Source organism: Tamandua tetradactyla, chromosome 23, assembly GCF_023851605.1.
Source record: "Tamandua tetradactyla isolate mTamTet1 chromosome 23, mTamTet1.pri, whole genome shotgun sequence".
Lineage (NCBI taxonomy): Eukaryota > Metazoa > Chordata > Mammalia > Pilosa > Myrmecophagidae > Tamandua > Tamandua tetradactyla.
In genome coordinates, this window is record NC_135349.1 from 42,991,130 (window position 1) to 43,012,812 (window position 21,683).

At 39.8% G+C, this 21,683-nt stretch overlaps 1 protein-coding gene across 2 annotated transcripts in view; it reads right to left on the reverse strand.

Moving 5' to 3' along the window:
- Positions 1–16,599: 16,599 nt before the first annotated feature.
- ERCC4 (ERCC excision repair 4, endonuclease catalytic subunit) overlaps positions 16,600–21,683 on the reverse strand; it is a 44,507-nt gene continuing 39,423 nt past the window's right edge. For both annotated transcript variants that reach the window (XM_077141755.1, XM_077141756.1), the window contains 2 exons: positions 20,734–20,846; positions 16,600–17,449 (listed from right to left, as the gene is read on the reverse strand). In XM_077141755.1, coding sequence (XP_076997870.1) covers positions 16,716–17,449; positions 20,734–20,846 — 847 coding nt within the window. In that variant the 3' untranslated portion in view covers positions 16,600–16,715. The remainder of the gene's footprint in view (positions 17,450–20,733; positions 20,847–21,683) is intronic.

The following is a 21,683-nucleotide window of genomic DNA, read 5'->3' on the forward strand; positions in this document are numbered from 1 at the left end:
TATCCCTCTCCTTGATCACTAGTATTTCAAACTATTCAATCTATTTTAACCTTTGTTCCCCTAATTATTTATTTTTATCCATATTTTTTACTCATCTGTCCAACTTTTAAAAAAACAATCTCTGTGGCAAAATTTACCCACAGTGAGCCAGACCTATTTAAAATATACATGCTGATGCGTTTTGACATCTGTATACCTTGTGAAACCATCACAGCACAGACACCCAACATTTCCGTCAACGCCCAGTGAGTTTCCTTGTGGGTATGTGCAGTTTTTATCTTCCATCTGGAATCCTTATGGGTTTAGACGGGTTGGGAACTCACCGAGAAGCCCAGGGCTTGACACGGGGAGAAACCAAAAGCACTCTGCAAAAAACGCACTTCTCAAAAAAAAAAAAAAGACTAGAAAAAGAAAAAAATCCCTCCGACTGACAAGACTGACTTCCACTCTGACTCAGGCTCAGTCCTGGGGCACAGACTCGAGCTCCGATAAGAGACCGTCAATCTGTCCTCCTTGTGTTTATAATGAGTCATGCTGGAAATCAGGCAGCTCATTTTTTTCTCTCCCATGTCGTGGTTAGGCAGGAATCAGAGGCACACACGCCCCAGGCAATGCGCAGGCATGGATGCGTTACTCAATGGGGACCCCTACTGGCGGAGACAAGAAGCGCCACGTCTTGGGGCCGAGGTCTGCCTTTCTCCCTACAACTCAAGCGCTGATCTTACGTGGGTTACAGATCTGCAGGAGGAATGGGATGCAGCAGCGGAGTTTTCGTTGTATCCTGTCCACCCCCCGCCCCCTACCTGCCCAGGATCTGTCAGTGACAGCGGGGCGTGAGCCACAGCCCATGCCTCCTGGAGCAATTCACCGACGTAGCTGCTGCAGCGATGAAACTGCGCCCAGCTGCCGTACGCCCCCGTTGCGAGCTCCAGGCTGCGAGCCAGCTGTCTTCAGTCGTAGGACCCGTGAAGTCCTAGGCCTCAAAAGCCAGAGTTGCAATTCTTTTAGCCAATGCCTTCTTGGCCCCGATTGAAAATTCCTACATACAAGTCCTGGTAGAGGCAGGTGGGGATGGGGGATAGTTAATTGGAATCAATGTCGCGATCAAGTCGCGGTAAAATAGATTTCTCTACTGATTCAGTGTATTGAGGCAAAGTGCTCTGTTTTGAGAACAAATCGTCATAGCAACTGGCGCCCCAGTAACAGTAAACTCAGTAGGACCAAAATAACACTCCTTCCCGAGAGTTGGGATCGGGCTGAAGGCTGACTTTCATTTTCCAGATTAATATGAGCCGGCACGGTATTTTGGGGTGTGGGGTGTGGGTAGGGGTGTTTCATAAATCAATGGAGGGGATGCTTTCAACAACAAAACTCTAAGGCCAGTTTTCAAACCGAGTTCTAGCACATCCCCCACCCCTCTGCCCCATAAGCACACCTCACTGCCAAATAATGACATTTTGTTATTAAAAGAGAAAACTTCAGGAAAGGGTTCTTTGTCACCTTATTGTGGCTTGCCAGTTCTGTTCCAAGTTGGGGTACATGACGGTCTTTAAGAAGACACAAATCTATAGAAAAACAGGTTTCCTGTAGGTGGGAAGGGAAAAAAAGCTACCCACCTCCCTTCTCCCCTGGCTTTTGGTTCTGTTAATTATCTGCTTTCTAGCATCTTCCCCCTCCGGCTCCGCTTTGCTTCTTCCTCCTGATCACCAGCAAATGAAATGCCTTTCGAGTTGTTGCTTGCCCCATTCACCCATTCATCATCCTTAAGGTCCTGTCCGCTTCCCACCCCAACCCCGGCCCCCACCCCACCCCCGGCCTCCTCACAGCCTCCCCAGGCTCCAGGGACCCACCCTCCAGGACAGTGGATGTCTGTTTCTGACATCTGAGGCTGCCCGGGCTCAGCTTCTTGGTAATTAACACTGTGGGTCACTCCCTTGAAGTTCTCTTCTGTTTTTGATTCTGGTTGCTGCATGATGCAAATTGTTTTTCTTCTAATATTTTGTCTCCCCCATCCTCCCATCCCTTAAATTTCGGCATATTCTAAAGTTCTGTCTGCTAGGCCTTTTGTCTTTCCTTGCCTTAACCAGACTCGATGTCCTCAAGTCTCACTTCTAAGCAGATGTCGACTATGTCTTAAATCCAAACCGTTGGCAATCTCACAATCAACTTGATCAAAATTGAATTTACCCTGCTTCCCAACAAAATGAGGTCCTTCTCCAGACTTTTTGTTCTGCAGCATGATCACTTCCTGAGCCAGGGCTTAAAAGCTAGTTGCTACTTAGGTTCTTCCTACACATATATTCCCATTGTTTCTTCAACTTAAGCTATTCTTTTAATTTCCAAAGCTATAATCCTGGGACTGAGCCTCATTGCCTATTGCTCGGATGGTTACAGCAGCTTCCAAAAGGGTCTTTTTTATCGGCAAGCCTCCCTTCTAGGTAGCGAGGCATGGTAGAAAGAAAATAGGCCTTGGAGTTTGAGTCCCATCATTGCCATTTACTGCCTGTGTGACTAATTCCTTAATTTCACAGTCTTAATTTCCTCATCTCATGGTGAGAAGATTTAATGAGACAACATACACGAAATATCCAGTGGGATATCTAGCACACTGTAAGTGCTCAATTAATATTGGTTCCTTTTCTTTTTAAATGCACTTCTGCAAGATCAGTCTTAAAACAGACTTCTTGATTGGATTTTTCTCTTAAAAACCTTCATTCTACTACTGAAATAAGAATAAATTCCTCAGCCTAGCATTTACAGGAATCCTATGATATGGTCCCAATGTATTATTCTGACTTTATTGTCTACACCTCTTTCTCTAAACACCATCATTCTGTTTCTCATCCATTTCTTTGCTAATGCTGTGGGCTGAATTGTACCACCCCATCCCATCTGGCATTCCTTAACACTTGCCTGGAATTCTCCTTTTTCTATGCGGCTGTACCCAATCCCTACAACTGGACAGGACCGTCTCCCTCTGCCCTCTGTAGCACTTTCACCTCTTGTGGCATTTTCATGATGATGCTTGCTCATTTTCTGCCCTTGATGTCTTCTTCTCCCTTGCTTCAAACCCCGAGAGAGCCCTCTGCCCTGTGCAGTGAATGTGTTGGCCAAAAACCAGGCCGACTGGTCACGCTACCTCCTAAACCACCTTTTTTTCGCTAAGCTTCTGTTGGGTGTCAATCACCCTTCCCCACAACAAATCTGCATGGGAAATAAGAACTCAGTGCAGAGCGTGCTCCAATTGTCACCAAATGCTGGGGCGCTTATAATGAGAGGAGATGGGTCCTCAAATACCATCATCTCAAATAAGCCGTGACACCGTTTCATTAAACTCGGTCTGTTGACCGTGTCATGAATCCCAGGAAAGTAACTTGTTTTAGTTTGCTAAAGCTGACGAAATGCAATATACCAAAATTGGGTTGGCTTTTACAATGGCGATTTATGGACGTGCAAGCTCACAGTTCTCAGGCCTTGAAGATGTCCAACTCAAGGCATCAGCAGAAGATGCTTTCTCCCCAAAGACAACTACTGGGGTTCTCAGCAGCTGTCACGTGGCAGGGCACACGGCGACCAGCGACATCTGCTGGCCTCCTCCTTCTCGCCCGGGTTTTGTTGCTTCCAGCTTCTGCCTGTTTCTCAGTTTCTCTGAGGCTTTTTTTTTTTCTATGTCTTCTCTCTGTTTTTTAACCCCTAATAAAGGACTTCAGGAAGAGAATTAAGACCCACACCTCATCGGAAATAACCTAATCAAAAGGTCTCACCCGCAAAGGCCTACACAGTCAGGAATGATTTAAAAAACATCATCTTTTCTGAGGTACATACAGCTTCAAACCACCACACCCCTTGTTTCGAATCATGAGTTGATTTTGTTTATTTTTCTCCCAGGCTACAGGGAGCAGTGTTATTCTGGACTAGAAATATCTGAGTCATACAAATGGAGCCTCGGGTTCATCGGAAATTCCTCTTCTTTCTCGTTCATGCATCCGTCTCTTTAAACGGATGCCCTGGGTGCACTGAAAGGGATCTCAGATTAAATGGTTCATTGCGCTTTTGTTTGGGAAACAAAGACCCACTGATACGTGAGCATCTTAAAATGAGTCTACAGTTCTTATATTTTATCAATTTATAGTTTTGATATTAAAAAAATCTTAGTATTAACTTATAGCTCTAAAATATATGTCCATGTAAATGATTCATCTTCTATTTTAAAGCTTCAACTTTCAGTATATCAGGCTAGAGATACAGTTTTATCATTATCTGGGAGCTTATGCTGGCAATACTATTGCAAAGTATAATTTCAAAAAATAAAACATATGACCCTCATACACATATAAAAAAGCAGTCGAATATTTTATTTAACTCACTTAATGAGGAAAGCAGTAAGATGTTCAGACTGGTTCAAAAGAAAATTCAAGGACCTAGAGATTTATAGTTGGTCAGTCTAAGGAATGTGAAATAAATTTGCTAATAAATGCAAAGCTGGCTAATGTTCCACTAGGCAATAAGTTTTGCAATGCTACTACTAGACAAGAATTGTCTGCATTGCTATCTTTTTAAAAAATTTGAAGCAGTTTATAGAGATATACACTATGGTATGTGAATACCATTCAAAGTGTACAATCAATAGCCTTTAGTATAATCACAAAGCTGTACATTCATCACCATAATCAATTTTAGAACATTTCCATTTTTCAAAATAAAGAAAAAACCCATTGCTTAGCAGTCTCCTCTCAATCCCTCTATCCTTCCCTGGCTCTATACTAATCTAGTTCTGTCTCTATAGATTTATTTATAATTACATGTATACAAATGGAATCATGCCATATACAGTACTTTTATTTCTGGTTTCTTACACCTAGCATAATGTTCTTTATTACTATTACTATTTATTTATTTATTGGCTTGGGCAGGCTCTGGGAATCAAATCTGGGTCTCCAGCTCGACAGGTGAGAATTCTTGCCGCTGAATCACCGTTGCACTGCCCTGCTACTAATTTTTAATTAGAGAAGTTGCAGGTTTAAGTAAAATTCATGTAAAAATATAACATTCCCATATGCCCCTGCCCCATTGTTAACATCATGCTTTCGTGTGGTATCTTTCTTACAACTGATGAAAAAAATATTAAAATACTACTGTTAACTATAGTCCATAGTTTGCATTGGGTATGTCTTGCCCATATACCACCCTATTATTAACACCATGTAATAATGACATACATGTGTTATTCTTGTATTTGTGCTATTAACCAGTCATTGTCCACACAGGGTTCACTGTTACACAGTCCCTTTCTATCTTCTGATTTCCTGCTAGTAATACACACAACCCAAAACTTCCCCTTTCAACCACATTCACACACATAATTCAGCACTGTTAATTCCACCCAAAATAGTGGGCTCCCATCACCACTATCCATTTCCAATCATTTGCAATCAACCTAATTAGAAATTCTGCACAAATTAAGCATCTTCTCCCCATTTTCTACCTCCATTCTATCTCCTGGTAACCTATATTCTAGATTCTGATTCTATGGATTTGCTTATTATAATTAGTTCATATCAGTGAGATAATAACAATAGTTGTTCTTTATTTTTGTCTGACTTCATTCAACATAATTTTCTCAGGGTTCCTCCATATTGTTGCGTGCATTAGGACGTCATACTTTCTCCCAGCTGAATAATAGTCCATCATATATATATCACACTTTGTTTATCCGTTCAAAGGTTGATGGACACTTGAATTCCTCCCATCTTTTGGCAATTGTGTATAATGCCACTATGATAATCAGTATGTAAATGTCTGTTTACATCCCTGCTTTCAATTCTTCTGGGTATATATCTAGTAGCAGGATTGTCAGATCATATGACAATTCTATATTCAGCTTTCTGAGGAACCATCAAACTATCTTCCACATAGGCTCCACCATTTTACATTCCCATCGGCAGTGGATGAGTGTTCCTATTTCTCCACATCTTCTCCAAAACATGTAGTTTTCTGTTTTCTTAAAGTAGCCATTCTAGAGGGTGTGAAATGATATCTCACTGTGGTTTTGATTTCCATTTCCCTGGGAACTAGTGATGTTGAGCATCTCTTCATGGGCTTTTTAGCCATTTGTATTTTCTCTTTGAAAAAATATCTATTCAAGTGTTTTGCCCATTTATTAATTGGGTTGTTTGTCTTTTATTGTTAAGTTGAAGGATTTATTTATATATTATGGATATTAAATCCTTATTGGATATGTGGTCTTCAAATATTTTCTCCCATTGAGTAGGCTGCCTTTTCACTTTCTTGACAAAGTCCTTTGAAGCATAGAAGTATTCAGTTTTGAGGAGGTCCCACTTATATATTTTTTCTTCTGTTGCTTACACTTTATGTGTAAGGTCTAAGAAACTATTGCCTACCGCAAGATCTTGAGGATGCTTCTCTATATTTTATTCTAGAAGTTTTATGGTCCAGGCTCTTTTATTTAGGTCTTTGGTTCATTTTGAATTAATTTTTGTATATCGTATGAGATGGGGTCCTCTTTCGTTTCATTGGATATGAATATCCAGTTCTCCCAGCACCATTTGTTGAAGAGACTGTTCTGTCCCAGGTGAATGGACTTGGCCACCTATATCAATTGGCTATAGATGTGAGGGTCTATTTCTGAACTCTCAGTTCAATTCCATTGGTCAGTATATCTATCTTTATGCCAGTACCATGCTGTTTTGACCACCCTAACTTTGTAATACGCTTTAAAGTCAGGAAGTATGAGTCTTTCAACTTTGTTCTTCTTTTTCAAGAATGTTTTGGTTATTTGAGGCCCCTTACTCTTCCAAATAAATTTGATAATTGGCTTTTCTATTTCTGAAAAGTAGGCTGTTGGAATTTTGATTGAGATTACATTGTATCTATAAATCATTTTAGGTAGAATTGACTTTATTATTATTATTTTTTTTTGGCATGGGCAGGCTCTGGGAATTGAACCAGGGTTTCTGGCATAGAATTGAGATTTTAATGATAGTCTTCCAATCCATGAACATAGAATGTCCTTCCATTTATTTAGGTAGTTTAAAATTTCTTTTAGCAATATTTTGTAGTTTTCTGTGTACAAGTTCTTTACATCCTTGTTTATGTTTATTCCAAGGTATTTGATTCTTTTCATTGCTTTTGTAAATAGAATTTTTTCCTTGATTTCTTCCTCAGATTAATAATTACTAGTGTATAGAAACACTACTGATTTTTGCATATTGATCTTGTATCCTGTCACTTTGCTAAACTCTTATATTTGCTGTAGTAGCTTTGTTGTTGATATAGGATCATGTCATCTTCAAATAAGGAAAGTTTTATTTCTCCCCTTCCAAGTTGGATGATTTTTATTTCTTTTTCTTGCCTAACTGCTCTAGCTACAGCTTCACACATACTGTTAAATAACGTGGTAACAGCGGGCATTCTTGTCTTTTTCCAAATCTTAGAGTGAAAGTTTTTAGTCTTTCACCATTGAGTATAATGTTAGCTGTGGGTGTTTCATATTTGCCCTTGTGCCAGTTTGAAACTCGTGTACTCCAGAAAAGCCACGTTCTTTAACCCTCATTCAATATTGTTGGGTGAGATCTTTTTGATTCAGTTGTTTCCATGGAGATGTGACCCACCCAATTGTGGTGGGAACTTTTGATTATGTGGTTTCCACGGAGATATGTCCTTACCCATTCAAGGTGGGTCACTGTGTTAGTTTGCTAGAGGCAGGGATGTGATATACCAGGACTGGAAGGGCTTTTAAAAAGGGGAATTTAATAAGTTACAAGTTTACAGTTCTAAGGCAACAAAAATGCCAAAATTAAGGCACCAGCAAGAGGTTACCTTAATTCAAGGAAGGTCCGTGGGTTAGGAATACCTTTGTCAGCTGGGTAGTCATGTGGCTGGTATCTACCTCTCCAGATTCTGGCTTGCTTAACATCTCACACTGACGTCTGCTGGGCCCCAAGAATCTCCAAACATCTGTGTCTCTGTTCTCCATGTGTTCGCATCTGTGTCAGCTCTGCTATGAAGTTTCTGTCAGCTCTGAGGTGTCTGTAATTTCTCTCCATTCTGTCGTTTCTGTCTCTCTCCAAAATGTTTCCTCTTTTAAAGGATTCTAGTAATCTAATCAATACCTACCTGGAATGGTGGAGTCATTTCTCCATTTAATTAAATGTTATTGCCCACAATTATCTCCTGGGAGATAATCTAATAAAAAGCTTCTATATACAATGTTGAATCAGGATTAAGAGATGGTTGCTTCCACAAGATTGGATCAGGATTAAAACATGGCTTTTCTAGGTGAATAATACTTTCAAACCAGTACATTCCACCCTCTGAACCTCAAAAAAGACACGTTTTTTTCCATATACAACATGCATTCACTCCATTACAACATCACAAATGCCTTAAACAATTTCAGTAACAATACAAATAAAATACAAAGTTAAAGCCAGTACAAAATCTCATCAAAGTTAGTTATAGGCATGGTCTCTTTTAGGGAAAGTCTGGACCTGTAAAACTCAGAACAAGTTATCTGCTGCCAATATACAAAGGACGGACATCATAGGATGCATGTTCTCATTTCCATAGTGAGAAATTGGAAGGAACATGGGGTCATCGGACTCATACAGTCATAAAAACCTGCAAGACAAACTTCATTAGATTTCAAAGTCTGAGAGTCATTTATCTTCAGGGCCTTGGAGAATGGCAGTCCCACCTTTTCCGAGAGCCTATGCAGAGGCCCACCTCTCTCCAAATGCAACCTTGGGGTACAATAGGGAGATCACCTTTTCCTCGGCTCCACCCTCTTCAAGTATCTTGGCTGCATCGGGGCTCTCTGCCATCTCTGGGACACATGCTCAATCTCCCCAGAACTGTGGTGGCAGCCAGCCTCTCCCTAATCCCCAAGGAATGTGCTGCACCCTCTCTAAGGTCTGAGGTGGCACGACTCTCCACTGCAACGAGATGGAAGGTCCAACCTCTGCCTTTGGGGCAAACGTACCCTCTCCATGTGCTTGGGTGGGTGCTCACCTGGCCCAAGGCTTCTTGATTTCAGACCCCAGCCTCCATGGTTCTGCCTCTGAAAACATTTGACCTTTACTTTGTCCCTTTTCTGAGCCTTTTAGTCCAGACTGTGAGTGGTTCCATTTATACAGATCTCACAACACTCTTGTTGGTTTTCTATGCAATATGCTTGGATCATGCCCATCAGACAAAAGGAATTTCCACATATCCTTTCTGTTTAACTCCATCACCAATCTTAACTTTTTCTGAAATGGCTGACTGGTTACATGTTTGGTTAAATCCCCACATGGGGCACTATTCTCTGGGGTCTCCCTTTCTAGAAGCCCCGAATTTTCCATTCATGGCTTTTAAAATCCACCTTCCATCCAACGCCAGCCAACTTTGCCAGATTTTTTTGCCACTTTAAAACAAGGATCACCTTCCTTCCAGTTTGCAATAGCACATGCCTCATATCTGTCTAAGCCCTTATCAGAAGTATCTTTATAGTCCACATTTCTACCAACAATCTCTTCAAAGCATTCTAGGCTTTTTCTATCAAGTTCCCCACAACTCTTTGAGAATCTTCCCCTTATCCATTTAAAGAGCCATTCCAACCTGTTTGGTATTTTCAAACTGCAGCAGCATCTCATTCTTGGTACCAAAATCTGTTCTAGTTTGCAAGCTGCCGGAATGTGATATACCAGAAATGGATCGGCTTTTAAAAAGGGGAATTTAATAAGTTGCAAGTTTACAGTTCTAAGGCTTTGAAAATGTCCAAATTAAAGCACCAGCAAGAGGTTAACTTCCCTCAAGAAAGGCTGATGAAGTTTGTGGTTTCTCTCAGTTGGGAGGGCACATGGCAAGGTCTGCTAACTTTCTCTCCAGGCTTCTTGTTTCCTGAATCTCCCCCAGGGCGTTCTCCTACTTCATCTCCAAAGGTCTCAGGCTGCGTGAGCTCTGTCTGTTTTGCTGGCTCTAAAATTTTTTCCAAAGTGGTTCCCTCTTAAAGGGCTCCAGTAAGCAACCCTACCTTGAATTGGGTGGAGACTCATCTCCATGGAAATCTCTAATCAAAAATTACCACCTACAATTGAGTGGGTCATAATGGAAACAATAAAAAAGGTTTCACCCAGCAATATTGAATGAGGATTAAAGGACATGGCTTTTCTGGGGTACATAATAGCATCAAATCAGCATGTTTGCTTACTAGTGTCCTTTAAGAGGAAACCACATTGGAAAAGCTTCAGAGCTGACACAGACAGTGCTCTTTGGAGGTGTGGAGAGAAAACGTCCCCAGGGAAGCTGTTTTGAAAACAGAAGCCACAAGACCAGTAAACACCAGCCATGTACCTTCCCATATCAGCCTTTCTTGAATTCAGGTATCTTCCTCTGGAAAGATAGTTTGGACATTCTTATGGCGTTAGAGCTGTGAACTTTTAACTTAATAAATTCCCTTTATAAAAGCCAACCATTTCTGGGGGTGTGAGGGTAGTTCAGCGGTAGAATTCTCACCTGCCTCGCGGGAGACTCAGGTTTGATTCCCAACCTATGCACTTCCCAAACAAACAAAGAAACCAACAAAAATGAACAAGTAAAAAATTCAATGAACAGTGCTGCAATAACAGTATATTCACAAGGAGAAAGTATGAAATGTAACCCCTGCCATACAGCATATATAAAAAAACCCAACCATTTCTGGCAAATTGCATATCTGGCAGCATTAAACCAAAACAGCCTTCAATCATGTTGAGGAAGTTTCCTTCTTTTCCTAGCGTTCTAAATGTTTCTATCAAGAAAGGATGCTGGATTTTGTAAAATGCCTTTTCTGTATCACCTTCAAGATGATAAGGTGGTTTTCCCCCTTCAATTTGTTAATGTGGTATATTGCATTAATTGATTTTCTTGTGTTGAACCATTCTTGCATACCTGGGATAAACCCACTTGATCAAGCTGTATAATTCTTTCAATGTGCTATTGGATTTGATTTGCGAGTATTGTTGATGACTTTTCCACCTATGTTAATTAGAGAAATTGTTCTGTAATTTTGTTTTCCTGTAGGGTTTTGTTGTCTTCACAGAATGCGTTATTGTTCCCTCCTCTTCAATTTCTTGGAAGAGTTTGAGTAGGATTAGTAATTAATTCTTCTTGGAATGATTGGTAAAATTCACCTGTGAAACCATCTGGTCCTGGGCTTTTCTTTGTTGGGAGGATTTTGATGACTGTTTCTGAGTGATTATCTTGACGAGTTTATTCTAAAGGTCAGTTTCTCTCTCTTGCCTAAGGGTTTATTGTTGATTGGCTTTATGTTAAGGCCCCTCTTTGACACTTGGGTCACATTATTCCAGACTTTAAAATTGCCTATTTTTAACTGATCAGATTTTCAACTCTTTGATTCTTTTCCTCTGCTCCTTCTCCAGCAATCTCGATCTGTCCTGTTTTTGTTTTGCCTGAAAAGTTCTTTTCTTTTTCTTTTTTTCCTTTACTTTTGGTGCCTTTAGCCGCTGTTGTCTGGAAATCGCATACTGGGAGGAGGATTGCCCCAGAGAGGACTTTCCCAAGTTGGTATTTCCCAGCTAAAACAGGGCCATGGACTTATGAAGGCGGTGCAGACCCATTCCAAAGAACTATGGGGAGACGGTCAGGATAGACACCCAAAAGCCTTTTGATGGCTCCCTGAAGCTGCATTTTCTTGGCTGACACAGCAGATGGTACTCACCAGCAAACTGTTTCCTGCAGCCCTAGGGAGGCTCTGCATTTTTAAACCTCCAACACCTTAGCCACTGTCTGGGGCAGGGTTGTCTCTCTGTCCAGGGTGGGCTAAAAGTGTTTTCAAGCCAGGACCCAGCCATCTAAATTTGCCAATCAAAAGCTGTGATCAGTACTTGGCCATGCCCCCCAACCCACCTAGCATCCTGTTTTTGGCAAGAGGAATTTCCCATCACTCTCTGTTCACAGCAGTGAGCCAGGGACAGGGGCTGAGGCGGCTTGCCTCAAGAGTTGGGGGTGGGCATCAGCAGCCAACTCGGAGCAAATTTTTCAAAGTTCTTTACCACAGTTTCTCAGCGTTTTTGTCTTGGATGCTGTACAGTGCTCACCTGACCTCTGGAGCCCCAGAACAGTTGTTTCAGTTTTTGTCTGTCCACTAGCTGTTTTTGGAGAAGTGAGTCCTAGAGTTCCCTAGTCCATCCTCCTCTCCGGAAATTTGCATTGCTATAATTTTTCTACAAATTAAGCTCTATTCTTAGAGTTGTACAATAGCCCTTCTAGTCAGTTGAAAAATGTACATGGCCCAAGGAAATCAGATAATCCCCAGGCAGCACAGGGTACTAGACAACACCTGGGGCTCTATATTCTTTTATATAGCTCCAAGTTTTGCCTATTTGCTCTTGACACTATTCAAGAAAATCATGAAAACAAAACTGATTTGTTTTTTCTATGACATATTTGCAGTCAATATTTGGTTTGTTGGAAATCTTCAATTAGATATTTGAATGTGGACACCACCAGTCTCCAATCTCTTCACAATGTTTTATCACCTGCTTGGGTTCAAGTCATGGTTCCACATTTACTACTGGGTGACCTTGGGAAAATCACTCAAACTGTTTCACCATCGTGAGAAGATACTACTACTTCCCTATGGTTCGTTATGAGGGTTAGACGAGGTAGTACTCAGGTGCTCTATAAATGTAAACTATATCATTACTACTAAGATGGGTTTATTATTCCACCAAGGAATTCAAGACATTAAAACATTTTGAGAAAAAACTTGACTTAGACTGCTAAAAAGGGATAGTTTCTGTATTTTAAAGCAGAAGCAAAGATAACTAAGTCATTGAAATGAGCCAATTTGTAACTAATAATTCAACTTAAGAGATGACAATAAAGTCCAGATGTGCCAAAAGGATAATCGCTTTTTCTAACTTTGACATTAAAGAAGAAAAACATATGAGGCAGGGGTGGCAGGAAATGAATTTTTGTTGAGTTAGGAGATCCCAAGCATTGTGCCTACCACATACTTATTATGTACCAATAATTGAGTATTCTGAGAAGGTGAATGTTTTTTTTCCCCCTTTAAGAGATATGCAACAAAATGAAAAGTAGTAAGGGAAAGTGATCAAGTGAAAAGTACATTGAATTCTTAGAGTGCATTACCAAGTCAAATAGTTATAGCAGTGGTTCAAAGGGCATTTCAGCATTAAACATTTATTCTGCATAACAAAAAAGAAAAAAAGATGAAAATCCTCTGAAATATAAAATTTACCAACGCACTGCTGGTGATATATGCCCTTTCACTGTACATTGTTAACATTTTTCCTTTGCTCATAAAATGCTGGGGAAAATAGTGAATAAATATACATTTTATTAAAAATACACAAACACAAATCCTGTTACAAATGGATATAAATTGTGTCTCCCTCCCCTCCAAATTTTGGCACAAACACCCTTAAATTAAAAAGCAAAAAGTACAGTGGTATAGGCCATCAAAAACCCAATTATCGGCAAATTAAATGGCAACATTCCTAATAGCACAGGAAATAGCTACAAACCAAATGTGACAGCAAAATAACAAGGAAAAACGACAACCACATTAAAGAGCCCGGATACATTTTAACGTACTTCAGACTGAGAAAAGAATTTCCTCCAAATGTCAGTTTTTAAGAAGACATTTCCAGGTTAAATTGAACACAAAACATAAGAGAGTTCCCTTAAAGTTTTCTGAGCCAAAGGAAAATCAAATTATGCTTGAAAAACAAAAGCAAACATCAATAATGCCTGCCTCTCTCCCCACCCACTTCTTCAGATCTACTTTAGTGTAGGTTTTCATGCTGAAGGCATGAAATTAATGCTATTAATTCTATGCTCTGTTATTTCAACGGGACCAAATCTAGACTTAACTCTCCATGTGCTAATGGACTGATAAATACATCGTTATTCTCCATTCCTTGTGAGCTGGGAAATTTCAGATTGAAGAGACATTAACCCATTGCAAAAAGTACATTATTAATTTGCCACTGTTAGAAATGACTTCTCTTTCTAAGGAAATGAGAGGCACTATGATTTAAGCAAACAAAACTGAAAATGATTTCCCACAATGTGTCCCATGTTCAAATTTGATACTCAAAAATCTTGTGAAATAGAACAATAATGCTGATCTAGCTTTTTTTTTTTTTTTGGCATGGGCAGGCTTTGGGAATCGAACCCCGGTCTCCAGCTCAGCAGGTGAGAATTTTGCCACAGAGCCATCATTGCACTGCCCTGATCTAGCTTTTAAGAAAGGTTTTTAAAAAAGCAAAACTGAGTTCAGCTCAGCAGGTGAGAATTTTGCCACAGAGCCATCATTGCACTGCCCTGATCTAGCTTTTAAGAAAGGTTTTTAAAAAAGCAAAACTGAGTTCAGAAATAAATTAAAATATTTATTATTTTGGAAGAACAAGGCAAAGTTACCAAAACGATGCTAAGAAAGGAAGTTACACATTAATTCTGCAACTGTGTGCAACTCTTGTTCCTTTACCAAAGATTTTAGGTGCTAAAAATTTGTAAATAAAAAATTTGATAAAAATACTTGATGAATGTAGTAAAAGCTTTCCACAATTGGAAATACCATAAAATAATTTATTTAGTTGGGCAAGGACGTGGCAATGAGAGTATGTGATCTGTAATGATGGTTTTAGAGTTCATTAGGAAGGATCTTCCATTTAAGATGGTACGCCTGCCCTCGAGTAACACAACTCAAGAGTCCAAGGACACTGGTTATCAACACAGTGAAAACTGTCCATCTCTGTCGTACTAGGTAACAAGCACCATTCGAAACGGAAGCTTTCAAAGATTTTCTTTTTCAAAACTCAAATTGGAATGAAATCACTATCAAAGAATGTGCTACATTAAGATTTCCCTTTTATATAATGAAAGCATAGCAAAAGGCTAATTTTGTCCCAGGATTAAAAACATATCCTCTAGGAGAGCAAACAAAAATGTTGAGTGGAATTACATAAGAAGAAAAATTAGAAATTACATACTGCAAGCAGAAATGCAAGAATAGGGTGAAAAAAATGATAACTGCTATTATCATTTGAAGTGGTATGTCTCTCTTAATACACTTTTAACTATGATTACACTCTTTAATACAGAGAATAAATATAAAAGTGAATGTTATCAACTGTACTCAGTATTTTTGTTTGCTTTCCTAGAGGATATATTTTTAACCCTAGGACAAAATTAGCAGCCCAAATCTTTATTGTACTCTAAATTTGCGTTTCTTGTCCTCTGCCTTTTTTCTCCAAATTCCCTTGCACAGTTCTGAATTCATTCCTGTGACATTCTTGTACAGTGTTCAAAATACCAATAAATCAAGATGACAGTATGAGAGGAAGAGTTTAGAAATGACGGTTTAAGGACTTTTGTTAAATTGTTTTGTTACATGGCCTACAGTATATTAAGTTCACAAAGAGTGACAAAAATATGGCTGACACTGAAGAAAAGTTAAACTTTGTGATATGGGTGGCAGAATTGATGTGTATATCAGCTCTTGAGGTAGAAAAGTTGTATTTACTACCTAAGTTAATAGTGCCAAAATACAAATGTTTAGAAAATGCACAAATATGCTATGAATGTCCTGTATGTACCCTGCGGTAAAAATCTAAACCACATCAGTCAGAGGGAGGTTTGGAATTGCGATTGTTTACTTTACGGGAGCTTTTTATCTATTCCATGCATTGATCTTCCATTTGTTTATAATCCTTCTAACTCAAAAAAAAAAAAGTCAAATCTTAACAGCTCTGTGGGCCACTCATTTGCCTTATTTGAATCCTCACACAGAAGCGGAGGGAGGCATTCTGACACGGAAACAGAGAAGCGGAGAATTTAAAGAGAGGACGAGCTTACGGGTGTGTTTCCAGGAGACTTGAGGCCGGTGGTCATAGGATCTGTGAAGAGAGGCTGGCAAAGAGCAAGACTCAGGAGATTCCCCAACCAGCCATCTGGGCTTAGGGATCTCTGGAATTTTAGGAGGTTGGATATCTGCAAAAGCAGACTTCTAGGGGCGCCTTCACCCACACCATCAAATTTTGCAAATGGGTAATTCATTTTGTTTAAAAAATATTTATGTTGAATAATCAAGTTATCGTACTTATACATGCTACATGTATTCAAGTGATTAGAAAATTAATCAGCCAGGTTTAGAGGCAAGTGCCTTAAATTAATAGTAGGGAATACCTAGGAACTTTTTACAGAGGCAGACAGGTGGAAAAAATATGGAGATGAGGAAAATTAGCGCAGAGAAATGGTCAGGTATGGCAAAGAGATGTTTTCTTCTCTGTGCTCCAGAGAGCCCCTCATAGACAGAGGGAGAAAACATGACTGTGTGATTTATCAGTTTAAGAAACATAGATGTCTGCTTGTTTAAAAAATTGCCCTCTAGAAACACCTGCAGAAACTTTACCCAAAGCGGATGTACCTTCTTTCAAAACTGAACATAAGGAACCTGGCATGGACACTGCAGGGAGGGATGAGAGAGATGTGGTAAAGATAAAATACTGGCTAAATACAAAGTCCCAAGATGAACCTTGGCTCCTGCTCCACTGCCCTAGAAACAGACTGCACAGTCATTAAAACCACTGGAAGAGAATGAACCACTGAGTTAAGAATTAGTAATGACCTCTTATGGCTGCAAAGAGTGGTTAGAAAGCACAGTCCTGGGATAAGAAAACAGCTGTTCATCTTTTCATTTTTCCTTTAGATACAGCTTCTGCATAGGAGGTGTGAATGAAGTCGTAAAGCTGCTTCGCATTTGCAGCATTCCCCAGAATGCTTGTGAGCTTGTCCTGTGAGAGGGTTGCTAATTCGGCAATGTTCTCAACGTGGTTCATCAGGGAGCGGCAGTTTTTTGCATTTACCCCTGGCATTTTTAATAGGAAGTCTTGGGGACCAGGATTATACTTTTCTGACCCAGGGAGGGTTTCGGAATCTGCTGTAATAGCCATGGCAGTCGCTGCATCTGGCTGTGGCTTGTTCTGTTTCAGCTCCTCAAACAACTCGGCGGTCGCATGCGGGGAGGGGCACCAGAGCACCCGGAGCCTGGGGAAGTGGAGAGTAAGAAGAGTGAGTTTGGAGCTAACATCATTGCTGGAGATCTCCTGATGTAAGGCACCTCGGGCAGTGAGCGAGAAGGGCTTGCTGGGGTCAAACTCGATGAGGAGCACTGGCCGCTGGTAGTAGCGGGACATGGCCACGCACTGGCTATAGAGGCGGCCGTTGTTCAAAGAGCCAATCAGGTCACTGATGCTCTTGCGCTCCACGCACATCTCTGGGGTCAGGATGTAATCACCGACCTCTAAGGTTACCGGTTCAATGTCAATGCCTCGACGATGGATCAGGGATGGGAGCTCACTTCGAAATTCTCGTACATCCACAACTATACTTTGCTGTGTTCCAGCCTGTTCTTGGCCACCTATGGAGAAGTATGGAGAAGAAGCAGACGGAATATAACAAAGTTTAAAGTCTGTGTCTTTGAGGGATGGCTACATAAGGCTCCTACCATATTATTCTATACATTTCTACATTTTCAGAAAGATTTATTTACAGAGGAAATAGAGGCAATTTCCCTTAAACCAAATCTACTTAGTTCCATTAATACAAGCATTTGCTGTCATCTTCTTTGTTGTTCCCCTTTTTCAGGTTCTGACCACATATTATGATTATCGTATACCCAGTTCCTGTATTTGCAGAGCCAGACGGACACATGGCTGATGCTTAGAAATGCTTGCTGAATACACTGCTTTAGGAGCTGTTGTGAAATACTTTGGAGGTTTTAGTACCTGAATTAATGAATCCAGAAATGGGGAAAAAAAAAACACAAAAAAATGAGATGTTCTCAATTTTTCCCAGTGTGACATGGACAGATAATTTAATGGAATTTACTTGATTTTACCCTCTTAGGTCTGACTCAGAAAATTAAATTATAAAGTCATCCTCACATCCTAGATTTATTACAACTGACCTGCAGGTAAAAGGATAGAACTATTACATAAACACTTTGATGCCATATATGTATCTTAAATAAAGGAGGAATTCAAAACAAGAATACAGGATGAAAGATTCTGAAGCTCCAAGAAGCAGTCAGAACATTTCTTCTTGAGAGCAGATGCTCTCAAGCTCTGACATGCATTTGAATCACCTGGGGATCATGTTAAAAAGCAGATTCTGATTCAGCTGGTCTGTGATGGGGCCTGAGATTCTGCATTTCTAACAAGACCCAAGGTGAGAACAGCGCTGCTAGTTTAAAGATTTACAAGTTTCAAGGGCTTAGAGGAATGAACTCAATAGGACAGACCCTTATAACTACCTTTCTGTTTGGTGCCCACATGTTCAAATCTATCTTCCTTCACATTGTGTTTTAATTTTGTAGTTCTACATGAAATGCTACCAACCTGAGTTAATCAAAATTTCCTTTAAAAAAAGATACAGATGTCCTGAGGCAGTATTTCCCAACACTTCATCCAAGGACCACTTCTGTCAGAATCCCCTGAGATGTGACCCCCTTTCAGATTCACTGAATTGGAATTTCTATGGATTGAAGTCTATGAATCTAAGAGTTTTTTTCTTTTTTTAACGTTTTTCATTGTGAAATATAACATATATACAAAAAAAGTGATAAATTCCAAAGTACACCTTAATAAGTAGTTATAGAACAAATTTCAAACTATGCTATAGTTCTACAATTTCAGGTTTTTCCTTCTACCTGCTCCAAGACACCGGAGACTAAAAAGAATATCAATATAACAATTCAGTAGCCATACTCATTTGTTAAATCCCATCTTCTCTGTTACAACTGTTCCTTCTCCTTTGATCCTTCTCCAAATCTTTAGGGATAGTTGGGCAATGACCATTCTAACTTCCTCATGTGTAATATTATAGGATAGGGAGATGCAACTGGTTGTTATTCTTGGAGAGGTGCCCCTCTGGGTTTCAGGACTTACGTGGCCTAGGAACCATCTGGAAGTCTTAGGTTTCTGAAAAATGAACTTAGTGAGTGAAGCTTTTATAGAGTCTCAGTTAGAGCCCTGGGTATTCTTTAGGGTTTACAGGAAAGATGTTGGTTAGGGCTTGGCATACTGTGGCAATTAGCAGTATCTAGCTGAAGCTTGCATAAAAGCAGCCTCCAGAATAGCCTCTTGACTCTATTTGAAATCTCTTAGCCACCGATAACTTATTTTGTTACATTTCTTTTTTCCTTTTTGGTCAGATAGGTACTGTTGATCACACAGTGCCAGGGCCAGGCTCATTCTGGGAGTCACATCCCATATTGCCAGGGAGACTCACACCTGGATGTCATGTCCCAAGTAGGGGGGAGGGTAATGATTTTACTTGCAGAGTTGGGCTTACTGAGAGAAAGGACACATCTGTACAACAAAAGAGGTTCTCTGCAAGTAACTAAGGCATAATTATAGGTAGGCTTAGCCTCTCTATTATAGAAATAAGTTTCTTAAGAGCAAGCCTCAGGAGCAAGGGCTTGGTCTATTAACTAGGGAGACCCTAATGTTTGAGAGAGTATCAGGGATTTCCCAGGTGGGAAAGTTTAATAATTCCATATTTTTTCCTCCAATCCCTCAAGAGACTTTGTCAATACTTATCTTTCCAACCTACTCTGGAATGTATCTGGGTATTACATTAAGCTGTACAGAACTGTAAGATCTTGTTCCCAATTCTAGGCTCCATGTGTTTAGGTTGGCTGGACTGGCCAGACAGGTTAAATTAGATTATGTGCCTCAGAAAATTTAAGTTTTGGACAAAATAAACAGCTCTTCCTTTGGTCTCAATACAGCAGGTGAAGCTCTAAAATACAGACACTGTCATCCTTTACCCTGCATTCTGATTTACCTTATCCCAACCAGATCGGCTTTGTTCTCATCTCTAATTGAAGCCGGATCTCTTTTTCAGTTTCTTTACCAGAAGCTGTATGTTAGGATGACCTTCAGAGCTGCTTTTACAAGTGTCTAAGATTATTCTGAGACATACTAAGTTACAAGACCCATTACTATAACTGTTTGACCCCACCAAAGGTTAAATCAACTCAATCAAATTGCTTTTCTCATATCACTTGGTTGATACAAGCTGATGCCATGGGGAAATGGGACTTTGGGGAATAGAAAATGGTAACTGCTGGGTCACAGGGTGCTTGGATTTAGCAGGTCTTGGTGATATGCCACAGATAGGATATTGCACAGTAATGAGTATTTCACTTACTCATTACCAAACTGAAGAAGTACCAAGAAGTGCCAAACAAATATATATATAGAGAGAAGTGGGGATGTACCCCAAAGAATCCCTGTCTATTTATACATCTAAACAGAGAGGCAGATCAGGGAGGGAGACATTTCAGCTATTCTAGGGGTTAAACTGGCTCCTCTTAGGTTAAGATAAGAAACTAATCACAATTTACAACAGCTTTTTTTTTTTTTTTTTTTTACAAAAATACATTCTGAGTCTCAACCAACTTTAAAAGCCACTCTGGGACATAAGTGACCTAAGTGATACTAAGTTTGGGTACCTACAACACAAGCCCACTCCTTTTACTGATGAGGAGCCTCAGATCCAGGGAGGACACACACTTAAACTGGTCTGACACCCACTTTTAAAGAGTTTGCTGAGGAAAACCAAGCCTCTACAGAGTAACTGAAACTTCACATTCACCTTCTCAGCGAGAGGACCAGCTGGGCAGAGGACAGGACTCACCTGCTTTACGCGTGTCGGTGGGAGCGCTTGTGGATGTGCTGCCTCTCACTAAGTCTAGGTTTGTTTCATCCCTGCCTTCTCTTTCTTCAGGGATAACCATGCTTGCCTTCTCCCTGGGGAGGAAAAATATTTTAAACATTTTTTAAATGGAATTTCAAAATTCAAGATTTTAGCCTTTTGCAAATTATAATCTATAAAATTATCTACATGACTGCAGTGAGAAAAGAGAATACAACAAAAATGTTACAAGTAAATTTGCATAGACAAGTGATGGGTAAGGAAGTAAAGATCATTTCTTTCTTGGGTGCTCCTGCCTGATCTTGCAGAGGAAAAAAAAGTTTTTCATTTTCCATTCTAATATGTCCTTCAACAAGCACTTTGAGAGAGGAAATAAGCATGTAAAAAGTGGTATATAATACAATAGAATATTATTCAGCTGTGAAAAGGAATGAAGTTCTGACACATGCAACATGGATGAATCCTGAAGACATCATGTTGAATGAAATAAGCCAGACACAAAAGGACAACTAACGTATGAGCTCACTGATAGGAAATAATTAGAATAAGTAAATTCAAAGAGTCAGGATCTAAAATATAGGTTACCAGGGGCTGAGATGGGGATAGGGAATGGGGAGTCAAGACTTAAATTGTACAGCGTTTTTATTTGGGCTGATAGAAAAGTTTTAGTAAGAATGGTGGTGATGGGAGCACAAGATTGTGAATGTAATTAACAGCACTGAATTAAATATTTGAATGTGGTCACAGGGAAATTTTAGGTTGTATATATGTTACTAGAATAAACATAGTGAATAAACACAATTGTAAATGATGGACTCTAGTTTATAGCACAATTAGAAAAATGTTCTTTCATGAATTGTAACACAGGTATTATATTGATGCAAGGTGCTAATAATAGGGTGGTTAAGGGGAATTCTATTTTATGCATGATT